This window comes from Kogia breviceps, chromosome 12 (genome assembly GCF_026419965.1).
Source record: "Kogia breviceps isolate mKogBre1 chromosome 12, mKogBre1 haplotype 1, whole genome shotgun sequence".
NCBI lineage: Eukaryota > Metazoa > Chordata > Mammalia > Artiodactyla > Physeteridae > Kogia > Kogia breviceps.
The window spans coordinates 44,522,720-44,544,066 of NC_081321.1; the positions used below are offsets into that span (position 1 = coordinate 44,522,720).

At 49.0% G+C, this 21,347-nt stretch overlaps 1 protein-coding gene and 1 pseudogene across 1 annotated transcript; both read right to left on the reverse strand.

The window, feature by feature from the left end:
- Positions 1 to 2,304: 2,304 nt before the first annotated feature.
- On the reverse strand, positions 2,305 to 16,645 carry SDR9C7 (short chain dehydrogenase/reductase family 9C member 7). The gene is made up of 5 exons (XM_059082457.1): positions 16,638 to 16,645; positions 13,950 to 14,245; positions 10,579 to 10,834; positions 9,749 to 9,924; positions 2,305 to 2,522 (listed from the first exon to the last, which is right to left on the reverse strand). The coding sequence occupies exons 1-5, from the start codon at positions 16,643 to 16,645 to the stop codon at positions 2,305 to 2,307; spliced, it is 954 nt and encodes a 317-aa protein (XP_058938440.1).
- A 682-nt stretch (positions 16,646 to 17,327) lies between these two features.
- On the reverse strand, positions 17,328 to 20,990 carry LOC131766332 (retinol dehydrogenase 16-like; annotated as a pseudogene).
- Between the last annotated feature and the right edge of the window lie 357 nt (positions 20,991 to 21,347).

Genomic DNA, 21,347 nt, shown 5'->3' on the forward strand with positions numbered 1-21,347 from the left:
TTGGAGCACTTATAAATTTCAGTCCACAAATTCAAAACTACCTCAACTATTAATGATGGGGTGGGGGAATAGCCCTCAGAGCAAAAAACTAAGTCTTCTATCTGCATAGGTTACCTCTTAAATGTCTGTTGTGCCAGGACTTCCCTGGTGGCGCAGTGGTTAAGAATCCACCTGCCAATGCAGGGACACTGGTTCAGCCCCTGGTCTGGGAAGATCCCATATGCCACAGAGCAACTAAGCCCGTGTGCTACAACTACTGAGCCCGTGAGCCACAACTACTGAAGCCCGTGCACCTAGAGCCTGTGCTCCACAACAAGAGAAGCCACCACAGTGGGAAACCCGTGCACCCCAACGAAGAGTAGCCCCCACTCGCTGCAACTAGAGAAAGCCTGCACATGGCAAGGAAGACCCAAAAATGAAGACCCAACACAGCCAAAAATAAATAAATAAATTTATTTTTTAAAAAAAAGAAACCAAGGATCAATGAAAATGTGTAAATTAATATCTCAAAATATTAGCTAGATATAGGTAGTATGGCTACGCCCCCTAGTAAATTTTTGTGTCTTCAACAAAGAAAATTTATTTTTCCCTAGATTTAACCTTCTCAATAGCATGGAGTCTGAGGTTTGAATTTTCCAGGGCAATAGGCACTGTGACTGTCTCCCCAACATTCCCATTCTGTCTTGTGATTAATCTAAACAATTTGTGGCAATTTACCCCCTTGTCAGTGACTGGTCCACAGATATACAAATCTAAGCCATCCAGGTCTCATTTGGGTCAATGTGATTTTTTTTTAATATAAATTTATTTATTTATTTATTTTTAGCTGCATTGGGTCTTCATCATTGGGTCTTCGTTGCCATGTGCAGGCCTTCTCTAGTTGCGGCGAGTGGGGGCTACTCTTTATATTATTATTTTTTTTTTTGTGGTACGCGGGCCTCTCACTGCTGTGTCCTCTCCTGTTGAGGAGCATAGGCTCCGGACGTGCAGGCTCAGCGGCCATGACTCATGGGCCTAGCCGCTCCGTGGCATGTGGGATCTTCCCAGACTGGGACACGAACCCGTGTCCCCTGCATCGGCAGGCAGACTCTCAACCACTGCACCACCAGGGAAGCCCAGGGCCTACTCTTCGTTGCAGTGCATGGGCTTCCCATTGCGGTGGCTTCTCTTGTTGTGGAGCACAGGCTCTAGGTGTGTGGGCTCAGTAGTTGTGGCACGAGGGCTCAGTAGTTGTGGCTCACAGGCTCTAGAGAACAGGCTCTGTAGTTGTGGTGCACGGGCTTAGTTGCTCCATGGCATGTGAGCATTAGTTACTCCTATGGAACTATCAGCAGTTTCCAAGTGCCCAGCTGCATCAGAATCATCTGGGTCCTTTTTACAAATACAGATTTCTGGGCCCCACCCAAGCCTAATGAGTCAGATTTTCTAACACCAAGGCCCAGGAATCTGTATTTTAATTAACCAGGTGATTATGATATACAGCCAAGTTGGGGAACTACTGAATTAGATAACCTCTAGTGTTCCTCATAGCTCCAAAAATTTGATTTTCTGATTTCGGTTTCTTCTATCACTATCCTGTCTCTGCTACTAGATATTGTGCTAAAATACAAAAACAAAACCACAAAATAAAGAGTGAAAAACCAAGACCATGATTTAATCATGTTTGTATGCTTCCAGCACCTACACAGTGACTCGTCTATAGTAGGCACTCAGTAAATATTTGAAGAATTAATCAATGGTGATTAAACCAATGAATGTTACTTCATGTGAGTCCCAATCACCTATGGATACAGAAATCCATAAAAGAGAGAGAAAATACTATGATATAATCTTGCACTCCCTGTTTGTCCTACTATATACTTCAAATAATGGTTTATGTGAATAAGGTTAATGCATATTTAGAGACACAAGAGGAAAGTGGTTGAGTTCTCCTGTGGGCTACATTATCCCACAAAATTTCCCAGTGGTGGTGATAACTGAGGGAGGCTCATGATTCAGCAGGAACTAGTTTTCCTCTCCTTGACTCCTCCAGGTCAAGAAAAAGCCATATCCTGATTGGGTGACAGATGTTCTTGGGGCCAGGCTGCAGGTCTTTGAACCTGTAAAGGCCACCTCAGGTTTCTGTGAGGCCCCAGTGAGTGGGCCTTCTGTTAGAAGTTATCCATAAATTCACCAGCAGCAGGTAGGGTGTCAGCCAAGCAAGGTGTCCCCAGAACATCTGATACCCCCTCATGTGACCCTACAGTGCCTTCTCCCACCCCCCCTCCTCCACACTCCACTGTCCACCCCTTGGGGTTCCCCAGCTCAGACACTGTCTGTTGGCCTTGGAAGGTACCGCCTCAGGATGAAATCTGTCACAGGGGTGGGAAACTTAGCCAAGGGGAGGTAGAGGAGTTTGACATCCAGGCCAGGGCTGTAGCGGATGCGGGGGTTCCGGGAAACAATAGCATGCTCCATGCTGTTGGTGATTTCGCTTATCCTTGGCTCTGCCAGCTGCATCGTGTTCTTTAACTTGTCAGTATCTGGTTGAGGGTACAAGGGGGGGAAAAATCAAAAGGCCCTATTATTCTTCATTAAAGATTGTTTCTTCTGAATTCCATCCAAGCTCCTTTTTCACCAGACCACTGATCTAACCTTTCAGGCAGATCTCACAATCTCCAGGTTGCCCCTTAAACAAACACCCACTCTTCCCAAATTCAATAGTTGTGAATTGAATTCCTACTATTGCATTAGACTAGCAATGAGAAGAACTGTGCCCAGTTCTGCCACTTATTAGTTGTGTGACTTTGAGCTTAAGCTATCATCATCTGTAAAATGGGGATAATAATACCTGCCCTAGAGAATAATAAAGATGAATAATAGCAGGGTAGACAGTGGAGGAAAAAGGATAAAACAGGTGAATATAAGTGCACAGAAAACAGGTGAATGTAAGTGCACAGAAAAATTGGAAGGAAATAAGGAAAAATACTGTCTGTCTGGTGAAATTCCTAGTCGCTGGAGGGTTTTTTTTTTTTTTCCTCCTGTGGACTTCCTAGAGTTTCCAAGTTTACAAAAGCATGCAGGGAAAAGATGTTATTAAAAAATAGTAACACTGCCTTTGCTTTGGTCATAAGGTCATTATGCGGCTCAGATGAGCTAAGGCACAGACCGGTACCTTGTAAGGCTCTAGCACAGGTGAGGGGCTGTTCCATTAGCATGATACACACGGGTGTGGAGATGGGTCCAGGTCTGCTGTAGCTTACAACACAGATAGGAGACAAGCTACACGATACGCTTAAGGAGCCCTGATGTGCACCCTCACCCCAGGACTCTGGGAAGGGGGAAGCTCAGTAGGACTCATACTTCACTGAGCGCCCCAAGGACTCAAGAGGAAGTGGTGCCTGAGAGTCAGACTTCGTGATAAGGGATTAGAACTTGAAAACAAAGAGGGAGCAAAAGCTAGCCTGACTTTGGGGATGGTCCAGGAAGGCAGAGAATTCACCCCTTCTGTGCAGGAGACTGGTGGGCAGTTGATGAGGGTAGAACAGTGTCGTTCAAGTATGCTTTACCCCCCTCTCCGACTCCGAGGAACTCCCTTTTTGTTTCTTAAAGAGAGAACTACTGCAGTGAAAAGAGGCAAACTACATATTAGGGGTCCCCAAAACAGCCACACTGACTTAAAGCCAGGCTGTCTATAGAGCAATAATGTCTTAGGAATCCGACACTCTGTGCTCTGTCCTTGGGTCTGACACAGAGTCCACCACCAGCAGGTTCCAGGCGGGGAGGCAAGTGTCAACAGACTCATTCATGAAGCTTGGCGTTACGGCTCCCTCAGAGGCAGGGAAGGCTGTGTGGGCTGATGAGGATGAGGCAAGCTGATGGGCTGAGACGGCTTTGGAACTAGGCTCTGAAAGATGAGAGACGTACACAAGCAGTGGGGTGGAAGAAGCTGCCTGAGACTCTGAAATAGTCTAAGGCACAACCTTTCCATGTTCTCTCAAATATTTATTGCGCTCCTGCTTTGTGCTGGGCACCCAGCTAGACATGGATTGAGGGAGAGAGGGGTACCCTTTAGCCCCTGTCAGTCTCCTGGATAGCAAGGGATAACTCAGGCTTTGCATGTGGGCATCCAGGAAACGTTTGTGCTCTTGTGAGAATTTAGCAAAATAAAGTCTATAAAATAGCAGGCACTAGGCTTTGGCACTCAGTATGGACCCAATGGTCCTAGTCCCTCCCTAGGAAGAAAGGGGACTAAAAGGAGAATTTTTGGTGGCTTCCCTGGCAGGGTTGAGATAAAGAAAGAAACTTGGCAGGTGGCTGTGTTGCTGCTTCTTCGGGAATGTGCCTAGGTTAGGTTGCTATTAACTAGCCATTTCCAATACGGTTCTATTTTGGGGATAGCTAAAAATCACTCCAAGATACCTGGCCTGTTCCCGGATTCACAAGCCAGGGGCCTGTTTGATTGGCCATAACAGCTTGCTGGAGTTCGTGTCCAGGGGTGTTTGTGACCACTCCTAAGTATTTCTTCAGTCTGTCTCCACAGCACCCGCCCCCCCCCAACACCCCACATACATACATACTTCCCACAATGACCAAGACCTTTCACTTCATGCTTTCGTCGTTCCTTCACTGGGTTTCTGAGGTGGCCTCCCAGCTGGTCTCACGTCTCCACCCTCATCCTTCCCATGGCACACAAATTTGATCAGGTCATTTCAGAGCCATTTAATAAAAGGCTCTCCAAAGTCCTTCAGGATGAGAGCCACACTTCTTTTTTTTTTTTTTTTTTTTTTTTAGAGCCACACTTTTTATTGGAGCCATCAAAGTCTTCTACTCTCTGACTCGTAATGTCTCCCAGTTTCATCCCCATCCCCACCTCTTTACACTTTACACTCAGGCCAGACTAGTCATAACAACGATGGCTAAGATTGTGTTGAGCCCTTATTATATGGCTGAGCTGAGTACGTTACATTCTTATTTAACTCTCCTAACAACCCACAAGAGAGGGATTATTATACTTTATCGTGGAGAGACTGAAGTTTAGAGAGTTGTGTAACACGGTTAGAGGGACTACTGTCACCTATAGCTTGCATCCACACCACCTTCGAAAGCACACAAGTGCTATGCCAGGTCTCCAAACTGTTGCTCACGCTCTTCGCTCTGTGAAACTTGCCATCTTTTACCCTTTTGGTGAACTCCTATTTATTCTTCAAAACTCACTAGGACACCAATGGTCACCTCTGTGAAGGCTTTTGTGACAGCAGAATTAAGTCCCTGTACTGTTGCTTTGTTTTTATCATTTACGTCATTTTTAAAATTAATTCATTAATTAATTAATTTACGGCTGTGTTGGGTCTTCGTTTCTGCGCGAGGGTTTTCTCTAGTTGCGGCGAGCGGGGGCCACTCTTCATCGCGGTGCGCGGGCCTCTCACTGTCGCGGCCTCTCCTGTTGCGGAGCGCTGGCTCCAGACGCGCAGGCTCAGTTGTTGCTTTGTTTTGTATGCATGTCCATTGTTGCACAATTTGTGTGGCGTTATACTTGCTTTCAGACCTCCCCTTCTAGATTCCTAGAGATTTTTGTCTCATTTGTGTATCCCAGTAAACACTAGTAAAACTGAAGTAAAAATTAGAGTATGATCACTTGGAAAATTTTTTATCCAGAAGTAGTCAAATGCCTGCGTAAAAATTTTCCTCTGAAATCATGGAGAGAACTACAGTGAATCAGCCTATAGTATTTTATAACCCAACCCTTACTTTTCTTCTGAAGAGCATCAGCTTTTCAACAGTGGTTTTCGGAGGAAGTTCGCCTTTCTACACATTCTTTTATGGACCTCACAGAAGACTCTACAGCTTCTGCCTGCATCGAGCTACTTAGAAAACGCCTTTGTGAGGTTTCCAGATGCTGCCTGAATCTGTGTTCCACCCCAGCCTCATAGTGACCCCATAAATAACTTGGATCATTCTTTGCTAACTGAGAGTTTTAGGGGAAACTCACAGGGAATATATATTATACTCCCCCCAACCCCCAAACAGCTATTCCCCTTGTTTATAGCAACAGCTACAGATTTCTCTCTGGGAATCCATGCCTCTTCCATTCTGAGTCCTTTGGTCTCCCAGCCTGAGCCAATCAGAGCTTCACATTTCCCTGGGCACAGTGATGGGCTCAGGGTTGAGTACATCCTGCAATTCCCTCTGTTCCTGCCATCATTGGCCCGCCAAGTCAGACTAAATCTTAGACCGTTTGGGGGAGCTACGGGAAAGGACTATCCTGGGAGGAGATGAGGAGATGCTGCAGCCATGTGACCCCCCCCCCCGACAGGGGAGAGAGTTGTAAGCCTGAAGCCAGTACAGAAGAAGCAGAGCCAAGAAATAGGGTGATTTGAAATGAAAATAGAGCTTTCCTCAGCTAGTGAAGGGTTTACCACAGCTGGATTGTAAAGGACAAGTGTCAGCTGAGTGAGCACAAGACAAAGGGCAGTCACATGGATTAACACAGCTGGTGTATTAGCTCTAATTCTATCGATTTATTTAGCATTTGAAACATCCAGCCCTCTGTTCAAATATTTATTGCAATTCCTGGTTACTTTAAGACCTCTAACAGGCCTGAATAAATCTATAAGTACTGAAAAAAAAAAAAAAGAAATAGGGTGAAAGCAGGTCCTAAGAACATCATTTGCGGACTGGATCAGGCAGTGCCTGAAGCCCATATCCTTATACTTTTTAGTAATAAGCATCAAGAAATTTCTTTTCTGCTTAAATGATTTGGGTTGGATTTTCTGTCACTTGTAACTGAGAAAGCCCTAACTGATCCTCAGGACTTTTTTTTTTTCCTCACAGAATTCTGATATGTCCAGAACTGAAAGATTACTTTCCCCAAGGAATACTTCTCCAAATACTTCTCCCTGACTTTTCCCTAAATCAATGAATGAATGATGCCTCCACCCATCAGGTTTCTGGAACTAAACCTAGCACTCGTCCTGGATGGCTTTCTGTCCCTCCCAGTACCAGGAGGTCTAATACACACCGGGCATCTATCAACTTCTTTCCATCTCCTCCACTTCTCTGTAGCCCAAACCACCGACATGTCTAGCCTGGAATACTGCAGCAACCACAGCAATCTTTCCCAATCACAGAGCAGATCACATCCTTAATCCTCAGTGTGCTTTGATGCTCTAATTTATCCTGGTTCCCTTCTGCTCCCCTGCACTGCTCCCCACCCTCTGGTATCTTTAAAGTTCCTCTAAAGAGTTTCCTCGGGCTTCCCTGGTGGCGCAGTGGTTGAGAGTCCGCCTGCCGGTGCAGGGGACATGGGTTCGTGCCCCGGTCCGGGAAGATCCCACGTGCCGCGGAGCAGCTGGGCCCGTGGGCCGTGGCCGCTGGGCCTGCGCGTCCGGAGCCTGTGCTCCGCACCGGGAGAGGCCACAACAGTGAGAGGCCTGCATACCGCAAAAAAAAAAAAAAAAAAAAAAAAGAGTTTCCTGCCTCAGGGCCTTCCTGAAGAAACTTTCTTGCTTATCCACTTTCCAACAATGCCTAACTTATTCTTCCCCAAAATCAACTCAGAGAAGCCCTCCCTACACCATAATCTAAACTGGCACCTCACTCCCAACCCTATTCTTTTTTTTTCATGGCCTTGTGTTTCTCCCCATGGTAATTATCCACATTTGTCACTAAATGTGTGTGTTGTCATTAAGATCTATCTCCTCCACTGGGCCTTAAGCTGCAGGCAGCCAGCTGGGTGCCCTGCTGCTTTCTCCATTCTCACCCCTGGCCCTACCCAGTGCCTGGCATGTGGTAGGCTCTCAATAAAATGTGTATTAAGTGAATAAATGGCTGTTATGGTTTTTTAAGTTATGGTGTCTTGGCTTTTTACTCTGTGGATGTATGAGGTCCAGGAGAGCATGTCACTAGAATAACCACCCCTGCCCCCCAGACAGTTAGATACCTGCCGTTAATTTGATTGAGTGATCATATTTAGCCCATTCAGAGTTCCTGGGTATAAGTTTTAAATTCATCACTTTGGGGGCTTCCCTGGTGGCGCAGTGGTTGAGAGTCCGCCTGCCGATGCAGGCGACACGGGTTCGTGCCCCGGTCCGGGAGGATCCCACATGCTGCGGAGTGGCTGGGCCCGTGAGTCATGGCCGCTGAGCCTGCGCGTCCGGAGCCTGTGCTCCGCAACGGGAGAGGCCACAACAGCGAGAGGCCTGCGTACCACAAACAAACAAACAAACAAACAAAAAATTCATCACTTTGGGTTTTGGATGATTGCTAGTTAAGAATATCTCTTTGCAACACAAGAACTTACAGCTCGCAGGTACCAGTAATAGAGAAAAGGAGGCCATGCTCTTTTTCTCTATTACACTGGTAATAGATAAAAACAACAAACTTTTAAATCAAATTGTTCCTACCAGGAAGCAGATAATATTCTGAGCACTTTTTATATATTAACTCATTTAATTTTTATAACCCATTACAGATGAGAAAACTGAGTAACTGGCCCAAGGCAAGCAGGAGAGATGAAATTTACACTCAGGCAGCCTAGTTTCAGAGTCTAAGAGCTTAACCACAACAGGAAAGTGCCTCTCAGGGATGTTCATGGAAGTCAAGTAAAAGAGAGGGAAAAAAATCCGGGTTAGGGAAATATATGACTAGGTCACTGAGGCCCAAATGGAGCAGGACGGGGCTGAGAGCCGGCTGCTTCACTCTGGACCAAGGGAACTTCCTGAGCCAGCAAAATGCCAGCCCCACCTTTCTGTCCCACACCAGGGCAGCTCCAAGGCTGGCCCTGAGGGGCTGTTCCCCCTCCAGGCTCTTGGAGGGGAGAAATGGAGAGAAGCAGGAAATCTTGTGGATGATCCTCACCTGAAACCAACTGGCTTGGCTTTGGGATTAGATGCTCTGAGTGAATGTGGGGCCTCCTGGTCCTCAGAGTAGGCCTCTCTCTCCTACCATGAGGTACTCCACCAGGTCTTTTGGCCAATCCCTCCTCCGCTGCACCTGCAGCCCACCCCTCCTCTTGTTCCTCAATGGTGGGGGCTCCGTGCATCCCTCAAACTGGAAGAATTCCCCAAACTGTGAGTTTGGGACAGTATAGTAAACAGCTGTGATGTCCCTCCTCTACTCTCCAGAAACACCTGAGATTCACAGGAGACCCTTAGGCCAGGGAGAAAGAGAGCTCCCAGAGCCCCTTCCTTTTAAACATTTGTGTGATTTTCCTCTTTACTGATTTGACAAGCACTTTACTGATTTGACAAGCACTTTACTGATTTGACAAGCACTTGAGAGATACTTCACAGATATTAATCCTCACAGCAGCCCTGTGAGGTAGGCACTATCATTAAGTCCATTTTATAGATGAGAAGACTGAGGCTTAAGGCGACTAGGTAATATTCTCAAAGTCTCCTAGCCTGTAAGTGGCAGAGCCAGGCTTCAAACCCAGGCAGTCTGGCTCAAGTAGCTGTGCTCTTAATAGCTTCTCTGTACTCGTGGCAGTGCATTTTCACCTGATTCACCTGCATACGGATGTTTGGGGGGAAGGCAGGTGCCAGGGGTGGATGGGCCGCATCTCTCCTAACAACCCCATCTCCCCGCAGCTATGGTTTTGTCACTCCCCCAGCAGTTCTCAAATCCCAGCCCTGCCACCAGCTGTGTGGCCTTGGGCTCATAACCCCTCTGAGCCTCCATCCCATCATCTGTAAAATGAAAGTGGGTCAGTGACCCCCAAGACCTCTCCATCCCTCTCAGAGATCCCTTTCTCTCCTGGGGAACTCACAGATATGGAAGTACTCCTCTCCATAGCTCTCACGGGTCTCCTGAGGCAGCCACTCCCACAGCTTGCACATGCTCTTGTCCACGCCCTCCAGGTCCTTCTTGCCCAGAATGGATGTCCTGTAGTTCCCCGGCTCAATGACGCTGACTTTCACCCCAAAGTAGTGGAGCTCACGCCGGGGAAAGAAGAGCTGGACTCAGTCTGGGACTCCATGATGACAAAGGATCATCAGGGAAAGTCACCTCTGACACCTCTAGAGGAGCTGATCTCCAGAGATCAGGAACCTGGAGGTGTGCCCCTCACCCTTGCACCAGGCCCAGCACTGCTTTCATGCAGATAAGCCCTTTCCCAAGCCTGTCTCTGGACAATTCACATTAGGCCAGCCTAGCCGGGAGGAATCTGGACCAAAGCCTTGCTCCGACCAGGTCCCTCCCACTCAGCCCCACCCCCAACGCCTAGGTGGCAAAGGAGTGAAGGGATCTACGCAAGGCTTGCATCCTTCTCGGAGGGTTGCCCGCAGCACATCTGCCCCCAGACCTCTCCGTCTGTTTGGGGGACTGTCCCTCCTACTCCCACAGGCCCAAGCAGCGTGTTGCTTATTCTGAGACAGCTCAAGGGAAGGCTGCTCATCACCACCACACCTCTTCTCATCCCTCTTCTCTGGGTCCCTGAGGAAGGCCCCTGGAGGTCTAGCCTTCCTCCTGCTACCGTTTTAGCATCTTCCCTCCAGACCTCCCCTGCCCACAGGGTGCCCCCACCCAGCTCTCTCTTCCTGAGGTGAAACCCCCAGAACTCCTACCCTGAATGGTTTGGCACCTGGGCCCAGTCACCTGATGCTGTCAGAGAAGGCCTCGACGCCAAACTTGGAGACGCAGTAGCCACCACCAATGATAGCCACACGGCCACCAGAGCTGGACATGTTGACGACCTTGCCCCGGGCCTTCTTGACCATGGGCAGCATATGGAGAGTCACTTCGATCAGTCCCACCACGTTCATGTTGATCACCTTCACAGAATCTTCCCTGGTCAGCCATTCATTGGGACCACTGGACAGGCCTACACCAGCATTGTTCACCGGGGCCCAGAGGCCTGGGGGTGCAGTGGAGGGAGGGAGAACCAGACAAAAATCAGCAGTGTCTCTGGAAAAGCACCAGGGTCCATGATCCCCCAGCTCAGGGCTGCTGAGGATGGTTGAGCATGTCACAAGGCACAAGACAGCCAGTCTGGCAGCGTGGGGGGGGTGTGGGGAGCTATGACAGCCCAAAGGAACATGTGCCTTTTACTAATGGGTTTTCCCTAAAGGGGCAGTTTTTCTGATTCACACAGTCTGCCAGCTAGCTGGACACTGTACCAGCTACAATCCAGGCTTTAGCTAATAGCATCTAAGCTATTGGCTCTGGGAAAAGAGATCTCATTTTCATACCAGTGAATGAATGTTTCAATTCCTTCCCCCATCATGCTTCCCCCTCTCTGTTCACCTGAGTGTAAGAAACCAACTCCATTTCACACATTACCAAAATTACTCTGTTCATTCATTCATTCATTCATTCATCCATTCACACATTCATTCATTTCATTCATCTGTCAGTTACAGAGGAAGGTGCTAGAGACGTTAAATGAACAAAACATGGTCTTATTCCTCAATGATCTCAGAAACCAGAGAAGAAATAAATAAGACTTATAAACAAATACAGAAGACATTTAAATAAAATAATTTTGGAAAAATGTGAAAAGGGCTCCCTTTGAGATATTTAAATTGAGTTGGTATAAATGGAGAGAAATATTGCTAGGTATTGTCATTCAGCTCTGCAGGGGCCAGGTTTGAAGAGCCTCAAGTTCTAGTCCTGGTTCTACCTCCAGCCTTGGACAAGTCACTTCCTTTCCCTGGGCCTCAGGTTCATTGTTGACTGGATTAGGACAGTTGTTTCCAGCCCGTGGTTTGCAGTCCTGAGAGCTTTCAGGCTGAACCCCAGAACCTGATAAGGAAAGGAGATGCAGAAGAACCTCAATTTTCATTTGTCTTACATATTGAGGTTCCAAGTAAAATTCCACTTGGGGGAGGGGCTTGGGGTTCCTTCCCTTTCCCTTCCCTTATCTCACTACCCCACCTTGGCCTCTGTAGCCTCAAGATACTCTTCCACACACACGTGGGCAGGTCTGGATGTAAACACCAATCATGGTTCACCCCTTCCCCTAGGCCTGGGGTCTCCACACAAGCTGTGTCCCCATCCTATCTTCCTGCTTTCTTCCAAGAAGAGACCCCAGGAGACCAACTGGCTGGCAGGACTCAGAGTCTTCCCAGCTAGGGGAGACTTTTGTCTTACAGTGGAATAAATGAGCTCCTGAGACCCAAAGACTGTAAAACCTGAGTGGTCTCTGCCTGTGGAGAAGGGACACACACTCGCTGCTACCTCTGATCATCCCTGGTAAATAGCTCTGCCTGCTGGCAAACCAGGACAACCTTAATTTTTTTTTTTTTTCTGCAAAGAGAACTAGAGAACTTTCAAAACAGTGTGAACAGCTTTAGGGTCATGCCAACTTGTCATGTACAGAGACTCTGAGGGGCAAAAAGAAAGCATGCAAGTATCCCTTCCTCCCATTTCCCAGTGCTTCTTAGACCAAAGATGTTGCCCAATGGCCCTCCAGAGATGTCCCCATACTAATCCCTGGAACCTGTGAATATGGTGGATTACATGGGAAGGAGGGATTAAGGTAGCAGATGAAATTTAAATTGCTTAACTGACCTTAAAATGGGGAAATTATCGTGGATTAGTTTGGCAAACCCAGTATAATCACAAAGGTCCTTCTAAGTGGAGAGGGAGCCAGAAGACAGAGAACCAGAGAGATGGCAGCCTGAAAAGGATTCAGCGCAACCTTGCTGGCCTTGAAGATGAAGAAGGTCATGAGCCAAGGAATGCAGGCGGCCTTTAGAAGCTGGAAAAGGCAATGAAATGCAGTTTTCCCTAGAGCTCTGTTAACACTTTGATTTTAGTCCAGTGAGACCCATTTTGGACTTCTGACTTCCAGAACTATAAGATAATAAACGTGTGCTCTTTTAAGCCGCTGACTTTGGGTGCATTTATTACAGCAGCAATAGGAAAGTAGTATACCTAGTGAGTCATTAACACAACTGGTTCAAAGCTAATGTAGGGCACTGGGCGGAGGCAGCCTGTTGAAGAAAGAAACTGACTCTTGCTGAATTATTCATAACTTAGTTCATTTGACAAATATTTATTGAGCACCTTACTAGATACCAGACACTGTTCTAAGCACTAAGGATATATAATAAATAAAAGGAAAAAACACCTCCCCCACTAGAAGCTTTATTCTAGCAGGAAAAATAGAAAATAAATAAGAAAAATATATTGAATATTGGATAGTGGTAAATGCCAAGGAGGAAAATAAAGCAAGAGTTATTGTCTGCCCCTCCTGGGCCCCAGAGCTCTCCTGCCCTGACTCGTGTGCACAGACCCCAGATTATTTCCCTCAGGAGTCAGGACTTCCCCCAGGCTGATCCTTCTACAACTGAGCCCCCAGTTCCTACATTCCTACACCCACATCTTGCGTGTGGGAAGATCCCTGGGTGGGTCCCCATTCAGTCCTAGTCCATCCCTAGCTCACAGCCTCCTTTCCCAATAAGAGCAGTCACCTTGACATAGGCACTTACCCTTAGGTCAACCTGGTATCCATCATGATATGAGGAAGAGGAGAGATCTCGCTCCCCACCCTGCAGTCTAGCCTGACACAGTCAAGGAGAACAAATGTCCTTACTCAGGGAGTCCAACCTCATGGTCCCTCTCTCCTCCCCCTAGCCTGATCCCGACAAGGAATGTGCTCACATTTTTATAGGAGCTGATAGTTAGGACTACCAAAGTCCCGGTGAGGCAACTCCATCTTCAAACGTTTGGACAGACGGAACGCATATTCCCTCCCTGAACTTCTAGTGCAACCTCCCCCAAACCCTGCTAACCCTCTAAGTTTCTGGGGAAAAATAAACTTCCTTGGGAAATCACCTCTTCATGTGGACAGTCCAAACCCTGCAACAGGTCCAATCCCACTGAGCTACAGGCCCGGCCCCTGTCTCTACATCACCTCTCCCATCCCATCTGAACAACAGGGTCCCTGATAACTATCAGATACCTGTGGGAGAAAGAGAGAAAAAGAAGGATAAACTGAGAAAGCCAAAGAATGCAATTCGTCCCACCTTGCTCGCCCACTTGGTCCCTCACCCACTGGGCTGCTGCTTTGATGCTCTCAGTCTTGGTGACATCCAATAGGGTGGTCTGCAGCTGGTAGGAGGTATCCTGCTGAAGCTTCTGGGCCCCCTCCTCATTGAAGCAAGCAGCCAACACCCGCATGCTCCGATCAACCAGCTGCATGGCCAGGAGGTTCCCGAACCCCGAGTCACAGCCCATGATGAAGACGTACTTGTCCGAGAGGTTGCAGACCAGATTGCAGTTCTTGAACCAGCGGTACATAAAGGAGAGGTCCGGGGCTTCCCTGGTGGCGCAGTGGTTGAGAGTCTGCCTGCTGATGCAGGGGACACGGGTTCGTGCCCCGGTCCGGGAAGATCCCACATGCCGCGGAGCGGCTGGGCCCGTGAGCCATGGCCGCTGAGCCTGCGCGTCCGCAGCCTGTGCTCCGCAGCGGGAGAGGCCACAGCGGTGAGAGGCCCGCGTACCACAAAAAACAAACAAAAAAAACCGGAGAGGTCCGTGATAGCCGCCATAGCAGACGGGAGAGGTGATGGCCAAGAAGAATTGGGCTCAGGAGATAGCAGGAGAGGGTGGTCCTCTGAGCCCCAGTCTGTTGGAGCCTGTTGAGAAGAGCTCTCCTCCCTTCTGCTGCCAGCGACAGATGCACAGCCCCTGGGTGACCCACTCTATAACTTGTATAGGTGGATGCATCACCACGCCAATTTGCCTCGATGCAAGAAATTCAAGTCCAACCTGAAGCTTTGTCACTTCAGACAGCCCTGGTGGCTCCCTCTCTCTCTCCCCCAGCCCTAATGGGTGAAGATGCCAAGGATGGGAAAAACCACAGTGGTGATGTTAGTTCTGAGAAGTGGCTCACCTGGGTGGTCTGAGCAGAGGAAAGAAGGAAGGAGAACTCAGCCCAGAGGACCCTCCTGGAAATCCCCCACTTCCAGCCCAGGGATCAAAATCATTTGTCATGAATGCGGACATGTGAAGAAATGTAACTGTTATTTTCGGTGGAAAAATTAAGACAAATTCACTAATGCAAAACAAACAAAATTGGTTTTGTGCCCTCCAAACCCCAAGAGAAATGAATTCCAGGTTATCAGCTCTTTGGAATTCTCTGTCCTTAGGTGAGTCTCCATTACGAGAGATGATGAGAAATAAAGGGTCTGTCCCAGGGTGGATGTGCCTCCATTGTCCTGAGTGCAGAGGCAGAAGGTCCCCACTTAAGGGATACTGGTTATGTGAGGCCCCAACTCCCAGAAAGCAGAAACCCCTGAGGGGCTCAGGACCTGGGTCCTGGGGAGGTGATGCTCAGGTCACCAATGAGGGGTCCCCACTGCACTCCAAGCAGGCCCAGCACCCCTCTCACCCAGCAACCAGGCAAATGGAGGGAGTCAAGGACCAAGGACACGTAAGCTCCCCTGGGCAGGGCCCCCAGTGAGCATTTTTCTTCTACCCCCAGGACCAGATACACGCTAGGCGGAGCTGAGGAGCCCGAAAGGGCATGATGTCAGTGAAAGGAAGGGACTGTAAAGTCAACTGACACAGTGACTAATGGAAAGCGCAGAGGGAAGGGAGGCCAGGAGTCAAAATGATTCTGATAACAGGTAGAACCACAGGGGTCAAGAAAAGTCAGGAGGAGACACTTTGGGCATAGGGAGAGAAGGCAGGAGAATAGAGAGTTCTGATATGAGCATTACTGAGACTGAGACCAAGCTAGATGATAAGCATCATTGAGACTGAGGTCCAGCCAGATGATGAGGATAGTTCATGAATTCCCTGGGCAGCTGTGGGAAGGGCCTGGGGCCAAGTCCTTGGCCCGGAGAGGGGATGACATATGGGAAGAGCAGAGGACTGGGGTCAGGGACTTAGAAAACTCTCAGGGTCAGGACTTGGAGGGAAGGGAGGGATTCTAGGCAATGGGGCAAAGAACACACAGAAAGGTAGAAGGGAAGCCAGTAAAGAAAAGGAAGCAAGGATATGAGACAGAGGTATGACTAGTGAGGGGCCATGCCCAGGGCTGCATAAAATATGGGGACAGAATTATTCTGGAGTTTGTGGTGGTTCTTTGGATAAATGTCTAGGGTCACCATTTCTCAGGATAGGCCTGAGAAAAGAGCCCGGGCTCATTCTGAGGGACCCGGGACCAACTGCCTACACCTTCCCTGTCTAGAGGGTCTGACACAGAAATGAGGCCACAGAGTTCTCTAGAGTGAAGGGACAACGATGCATCTCTCTGCTCTATGCTATCTATCTACCAAGGTTAGTCAGCTCCAGAATGTCACCACAAATCTCAGAGACTCTGGCCATTCTATACCAAGGGTGGTGGGAGTAGGGGGCGTGGGGGTCAGTTCATGGACCCAGCCCTGGGGAGCAGACCCAAAGCTTGCAGGGTATGGAGGTAGGAGGTGGGAGGTGGAGGCGAACCTCACCTACTTCATACCCATCCCAAGGCACAGCACTGTCTACAATGGATCTGGGAGGCATCTCAGAAGTCTGTCTGCCTCCTTCGTGAGTGAACAAGGAAGTTTTGGCTGGAAGAAGTCAGACAATGTCACTCAAGGGCTGAGCAGGCCCAGGGGCGTCCCAGTTCTTCAGACAGTCCCAGCTGGTGAGATCCAGGGGTTTGTCTCTAGACCTGAAAAAGAATGACTTGCAACTGCTCCAGCGCAGGCCTGGGCCTGACTCACCGTCTCATGGGCCCGTCTGCTGACTGCTGGCTCAAGCAGCATTTCCCTGGACTCAAACTCTCAACATCAGAAAAATGCAGGCCATGGAATGGTGGTTGGGAGGACTTCAGGACCACACGGAGAGCTCTTCTCCTAGGACTGAGAATGCTGCCCACTCTGATAAGTGGCCTCTCTATTCAGCTGGCACATGAGGCTGATGGGTCAGGCTGGTGGTTGCCCTGTGCATCCCCAACCCCTGTTCACAGATATTTTCAGTGGAGAGAGGACCCTTTGCCTCCTCCAGGCCAGTTCCATCCTGTGGGATGAGGAAACGAAGGCACACTCTGAGGAGATGACCCGAGGCAGAGCAGGTGGGGCTGAGCCCCCTCCCAGTGGCTCACACCCTCCATACAGTGCAGATTCCTCAAGGTGGCAGGAGGGCCATGAGGCTCAGAGCCTTGAGAGGCTGCTCAAGGACCAGGGCACAGATGTGTGCTACTGGATCCCTGTTCCTCAGCTGCAAAACTTGGTCCTTTCTTCCTAATATCCCCAGAGCCTCAGAAGAAGCCTGGAGCAGAGATGAGGAGGAGGATGAGCTACATGACCTTAGAGACTGGAGAGCTCCCTCCCTCCACCTTTTTTCCCTCCTCTTGAAGCATCATCCCTCACACAGCAACCCAACTAGACCTCCCATACAGCCCAATCTTGACTTCACAGGGCCCTGGCCCTTGAGGAGTGCCAGTAGACCATGGCATTCATCAGGAAGGAGGGTATGTAGCTCTTGGGAAGTAGATGAGCTTGACATCCCAGTCAGGTGAGTACCATCAGGTGTGTGGGTGGCAGGTGGTCAGAGTGTGTCCATGCAGTTCATGACCAAGGACAGAGATTCAACTTGCATTTTTTCAAAATATTTTCGGTTATTTTGATGTCTGTTCAGGATGAGAAACTTTCCTTATATACTTCCACATCCCTCCTTTCCAATTCACAACTCTAATATGGGAAGAAACCTTCTAAGAAATCCTGCCCTCCCCCTGCCCCACCCCCACAAACCCCTGTCCCCAACTAATCCATTCAAATTCTCCAAGAAGCGCCCAAATTCTTACCCCAGGAACAACTGTTCCACACTAAGCGACCTCTGGCTCTACTTCTGAGTATATCCAATACATAAATTGGATCTTTCTATAAACACTAGAAATCTAAGCACATGAAAACCAGCTGCTCTAATGTCAGTTTTCCATGAGTCCACAGGTGTCTATCCTCTCTGGCTTCAGTTTCCTCCCAAAATAACAAGGGGTTCAGATGAGACAGTGGTTCCCAGGTTTACCAAGCCTGGATCCTTTCCTTAGGTCACCAGTTGACCACATGGGATCCTGGGGATGGAGCTCATGTCCCCACTGTGTGGGTGAGTCAGAGCCTGGAGGATGGACCTGAGACTGGATGAGGTGCTAATGATGGACCCAGGTTTCCAGACAAGGGTTTGCTTCTCTCCCCAAGGTCCACAGCTCACTCACATGAGGCCAGGAATGTCTTCCCATAGAGTTCTTTGACCTCTGGGATGGCCCAATCCCATGCCTCCTGAAAGCCCCAGAAAACATCTCAGGGTTGCTTATGCTCGTCTTGAAGTAACCAGGCTTGATCATAGCCACCTTTACCCCAAAGTAGGAGAGCTCCCTTCTCAAGGCCAAGAGGCAGAGGGACATTCAGAGCCTTGGGAGACAAACAAAAAACAATAAAATCTCAACACAGATTGGGGTGGAATAAGCTTGAAAACTTGGAGTTGTGAAGTGCAGCAGCCAGGGAGAGAAAACTCATGAAGATGGTGTTGCTTCTGCATAGAGTTTGAATATTTTTCTAAAGAGTTTATATACATGGACTTATCAGCTCTAAATCCTACCAAATGTGTTGTAGGGCGCCACTTATATGGTATCTCCTCCTATTCCCCTCACATGTATTCAGTCGCCAGAGTTTGCCCATTTTACTTCCTCCATACTCCTCAGTCCCCTCCCTCCCCTCTCCTGCTCTAGCCAACAACCTGACCATCTGTCAGCTGGGTTATTGTAACTGTACTCTAAGGAACATCTCCCTGCCTGCGGTCTCAGCTCCCCAACATTCAGAGCCATTCTCTGCTCTGTAGCCAGTGGGTTCTCTAGAGGCTGCTTTGACTATTTTAGCGCCCCTGATTAAATCCCTTCGATGGGTTTCCATTGCCAACAGCAAGATGGTCCCCAACCTGCCAAGGGCCCACAGTCCTCCACAAGCCCACCCATGCCCACCTGCCCCTGGTGGACCCCACAGCATAGGCCATCAACAATTACCCTGTGCCTAGGCTGATACCATTCCCTCATCCAGAAAGCCTTCCTGCCTTACTCTGCCAGGTTGCCATGTTCCCAAGTTCAGTTCTTCAATCCTCAGCTCAGATCCTTATCTCCCGGACCCTCCCCTCATTCTGCTGACTGCCAAGGCTACCATGGCTAACGTAGTCACAACCATCAAAAATGATGGCCATGGGGCTTCCCTGGGGGCGCAGTGGTTGGGAGTCCGCCTGCCGATGCAGAGGACGCGGGTTCGTGCCCCAGTCCGGGAAGATTCCCACATGTCGCGGAGAGGCTGGGCCCATGAGCCATGGTAACTGAGCCTGCGCATCCAGAGCAACGGGAGAGGCCACAGCAGTGAGAGGCCCGCATACGGCAAAAAAAAAAAAAAAGAGAGAAGGACCGAATCTTCTTGAACCCAAACACATTTATTGAACACTCACAGAAGTGTCCAAGAAGTATCTGTTGATACGAGTCAAATATTCTACCCCCAACTCAAGGGCTCCCTGAAGTTGAATCTCACAGGGGTTATGGACACGGGCTCTGTGGCCAAATAATCCAGGTTCCAATTCTGCTTCAGATACTTTCTGATTGTGGGCCCTCATCCAAGGCAGGGTTAGATTGAAGCAAACTCTCTAGTCCTGGGGCCCATCCTGACACCCAAAACTTAGAAAGGTGCTTCCCAATGAAAGACCTACACAGAGAGAGGGGTTGGAAGGAAGGGCCTCTAGGTCTGTGAAGAAAGGAAACCCCTATAAAAGCCACCCCCCGCCCCCCGGACAAGAAGCATAGAAGCAGGAGGAACCAGGGAGGGCCTCTGTGCCAGGCCAATACCTGAGGGAGTCTGAGCCTCCACACCATACTTGGACATGCAGTAGCCCCCACCCAAAAGACTCAACAAGCCCATGACGCGGAAGACATTGACCACATGGCCCCTCGCCTTCCAAACTAGGGACAGCAGACTCAGGGTCACCTCAATCACCCCCAACAGGTTCACGTCGAGTATCTTCATGGAGTCCTGTTTGGTCAGCCACTCACTGGGTGCTGTGGGCATTGAGATGCCAGCGTTATTCACCAGGCCCCAGAGACCTGGGAACAGTGAGGGTGAGAGGGCAGCACCGTGCTGGGCCCATGAGTGAGGACCCAGCTGTGGTTCCAAGTCACCTTCCAACTGAGTTTTTTAATTGAGTCAACAACAATGTGCCACAAGGTATAAGGGAGAAGAGGTCGGGAGAGGAAAGGTGGGCGTGGTAGCTGTAGTGTGTCAGGGTTTGGATATTCTTTGAGCTATTGGAAGGCAGAGATGGTCCTACTCATTTCTCTGCTCCTCAGTGCCTGGCATTCAGAAGGCAATAAACCCATCTTTATTAAGTGCATAGACAGAGTTTGGGAAAATAGAGTGCTGTTCACAAACATCATATAGGAGAGAGACAGAGACAGGTAGAGAGGAAAGATAAGAAACAGAAACGAAGGGAAAACTAGAGAAGAGAAAGGAAAAAGGAAATGAATGGGAAAAGAAAAGAAATACCAAAGAGAAAAAAAACATGAATAATCACTTTCTGCAAGCTGGTTGGGAAAGACACACTTGAAAACCCAGGGTAGGAGAATTTAGAGAACAGGGTTGCATTGGACATCAGGGGACAAGCTTTGAAACAACCTGCATTAATTCCAATGCAACATCAAGGCTTTGAAAATCAAAACATTATGGAAATCTTCTCAGTAAATAAACACAAAAGAAATCTGGGTGGTATCTCAGTCCCCAATGCTCCTTCACCCACTCGGTGGCCGCAGCGACGCTCTCAGTCTTGGTGACGTCCAGGATCACTGTCTCCAGCCTGTTTGACGTCTGGCCTTTCAGCTGCTGGGCCCCCTGCTCCGTCAGACACGCAGCCAGAACCCTCAAGCCTCGCAGGTCCAGCTGCCTGGCCAGCAGGTTCCCGAAACCCGAGTCACAGCCCGTGATGAAGACGAACTTGTCCTGGAGGTGGCTCACCACCTGCCTCTCCCGGTACCAGCGCAGGAGGTAGTACAGGCCCACGAGCACCGCCAGGTACAGCCACATGGCTTTGCAGGGGACAGACACAGGCAGGCTGGGATGAAACTCGAGTCTGGCTAGTGTTGAGACAGGAGGACTTAAGAATGCACACGACGTTGGTTGGCCAACCAGGCTCCAGGCTCTCTGGCATGGAGTCCTCAGAATTTTCCTGTTCACCCTCTTTGGTGAGTATTATTGATTCTAACCCCAAATGCATGCTACTTGGTACGCTCACAGCATTTCTAATACATGTCATTGCATGTCCAACACAACTTCTTAAGAATGACAGTGCTCTTCCCAGCCAACATTTCCTGGTCCTCCCATGCCTCCCTGTTTCCCTCTACCCACCTCTGCCCTCTCCACCCCACCCCCAAACACTGTAAC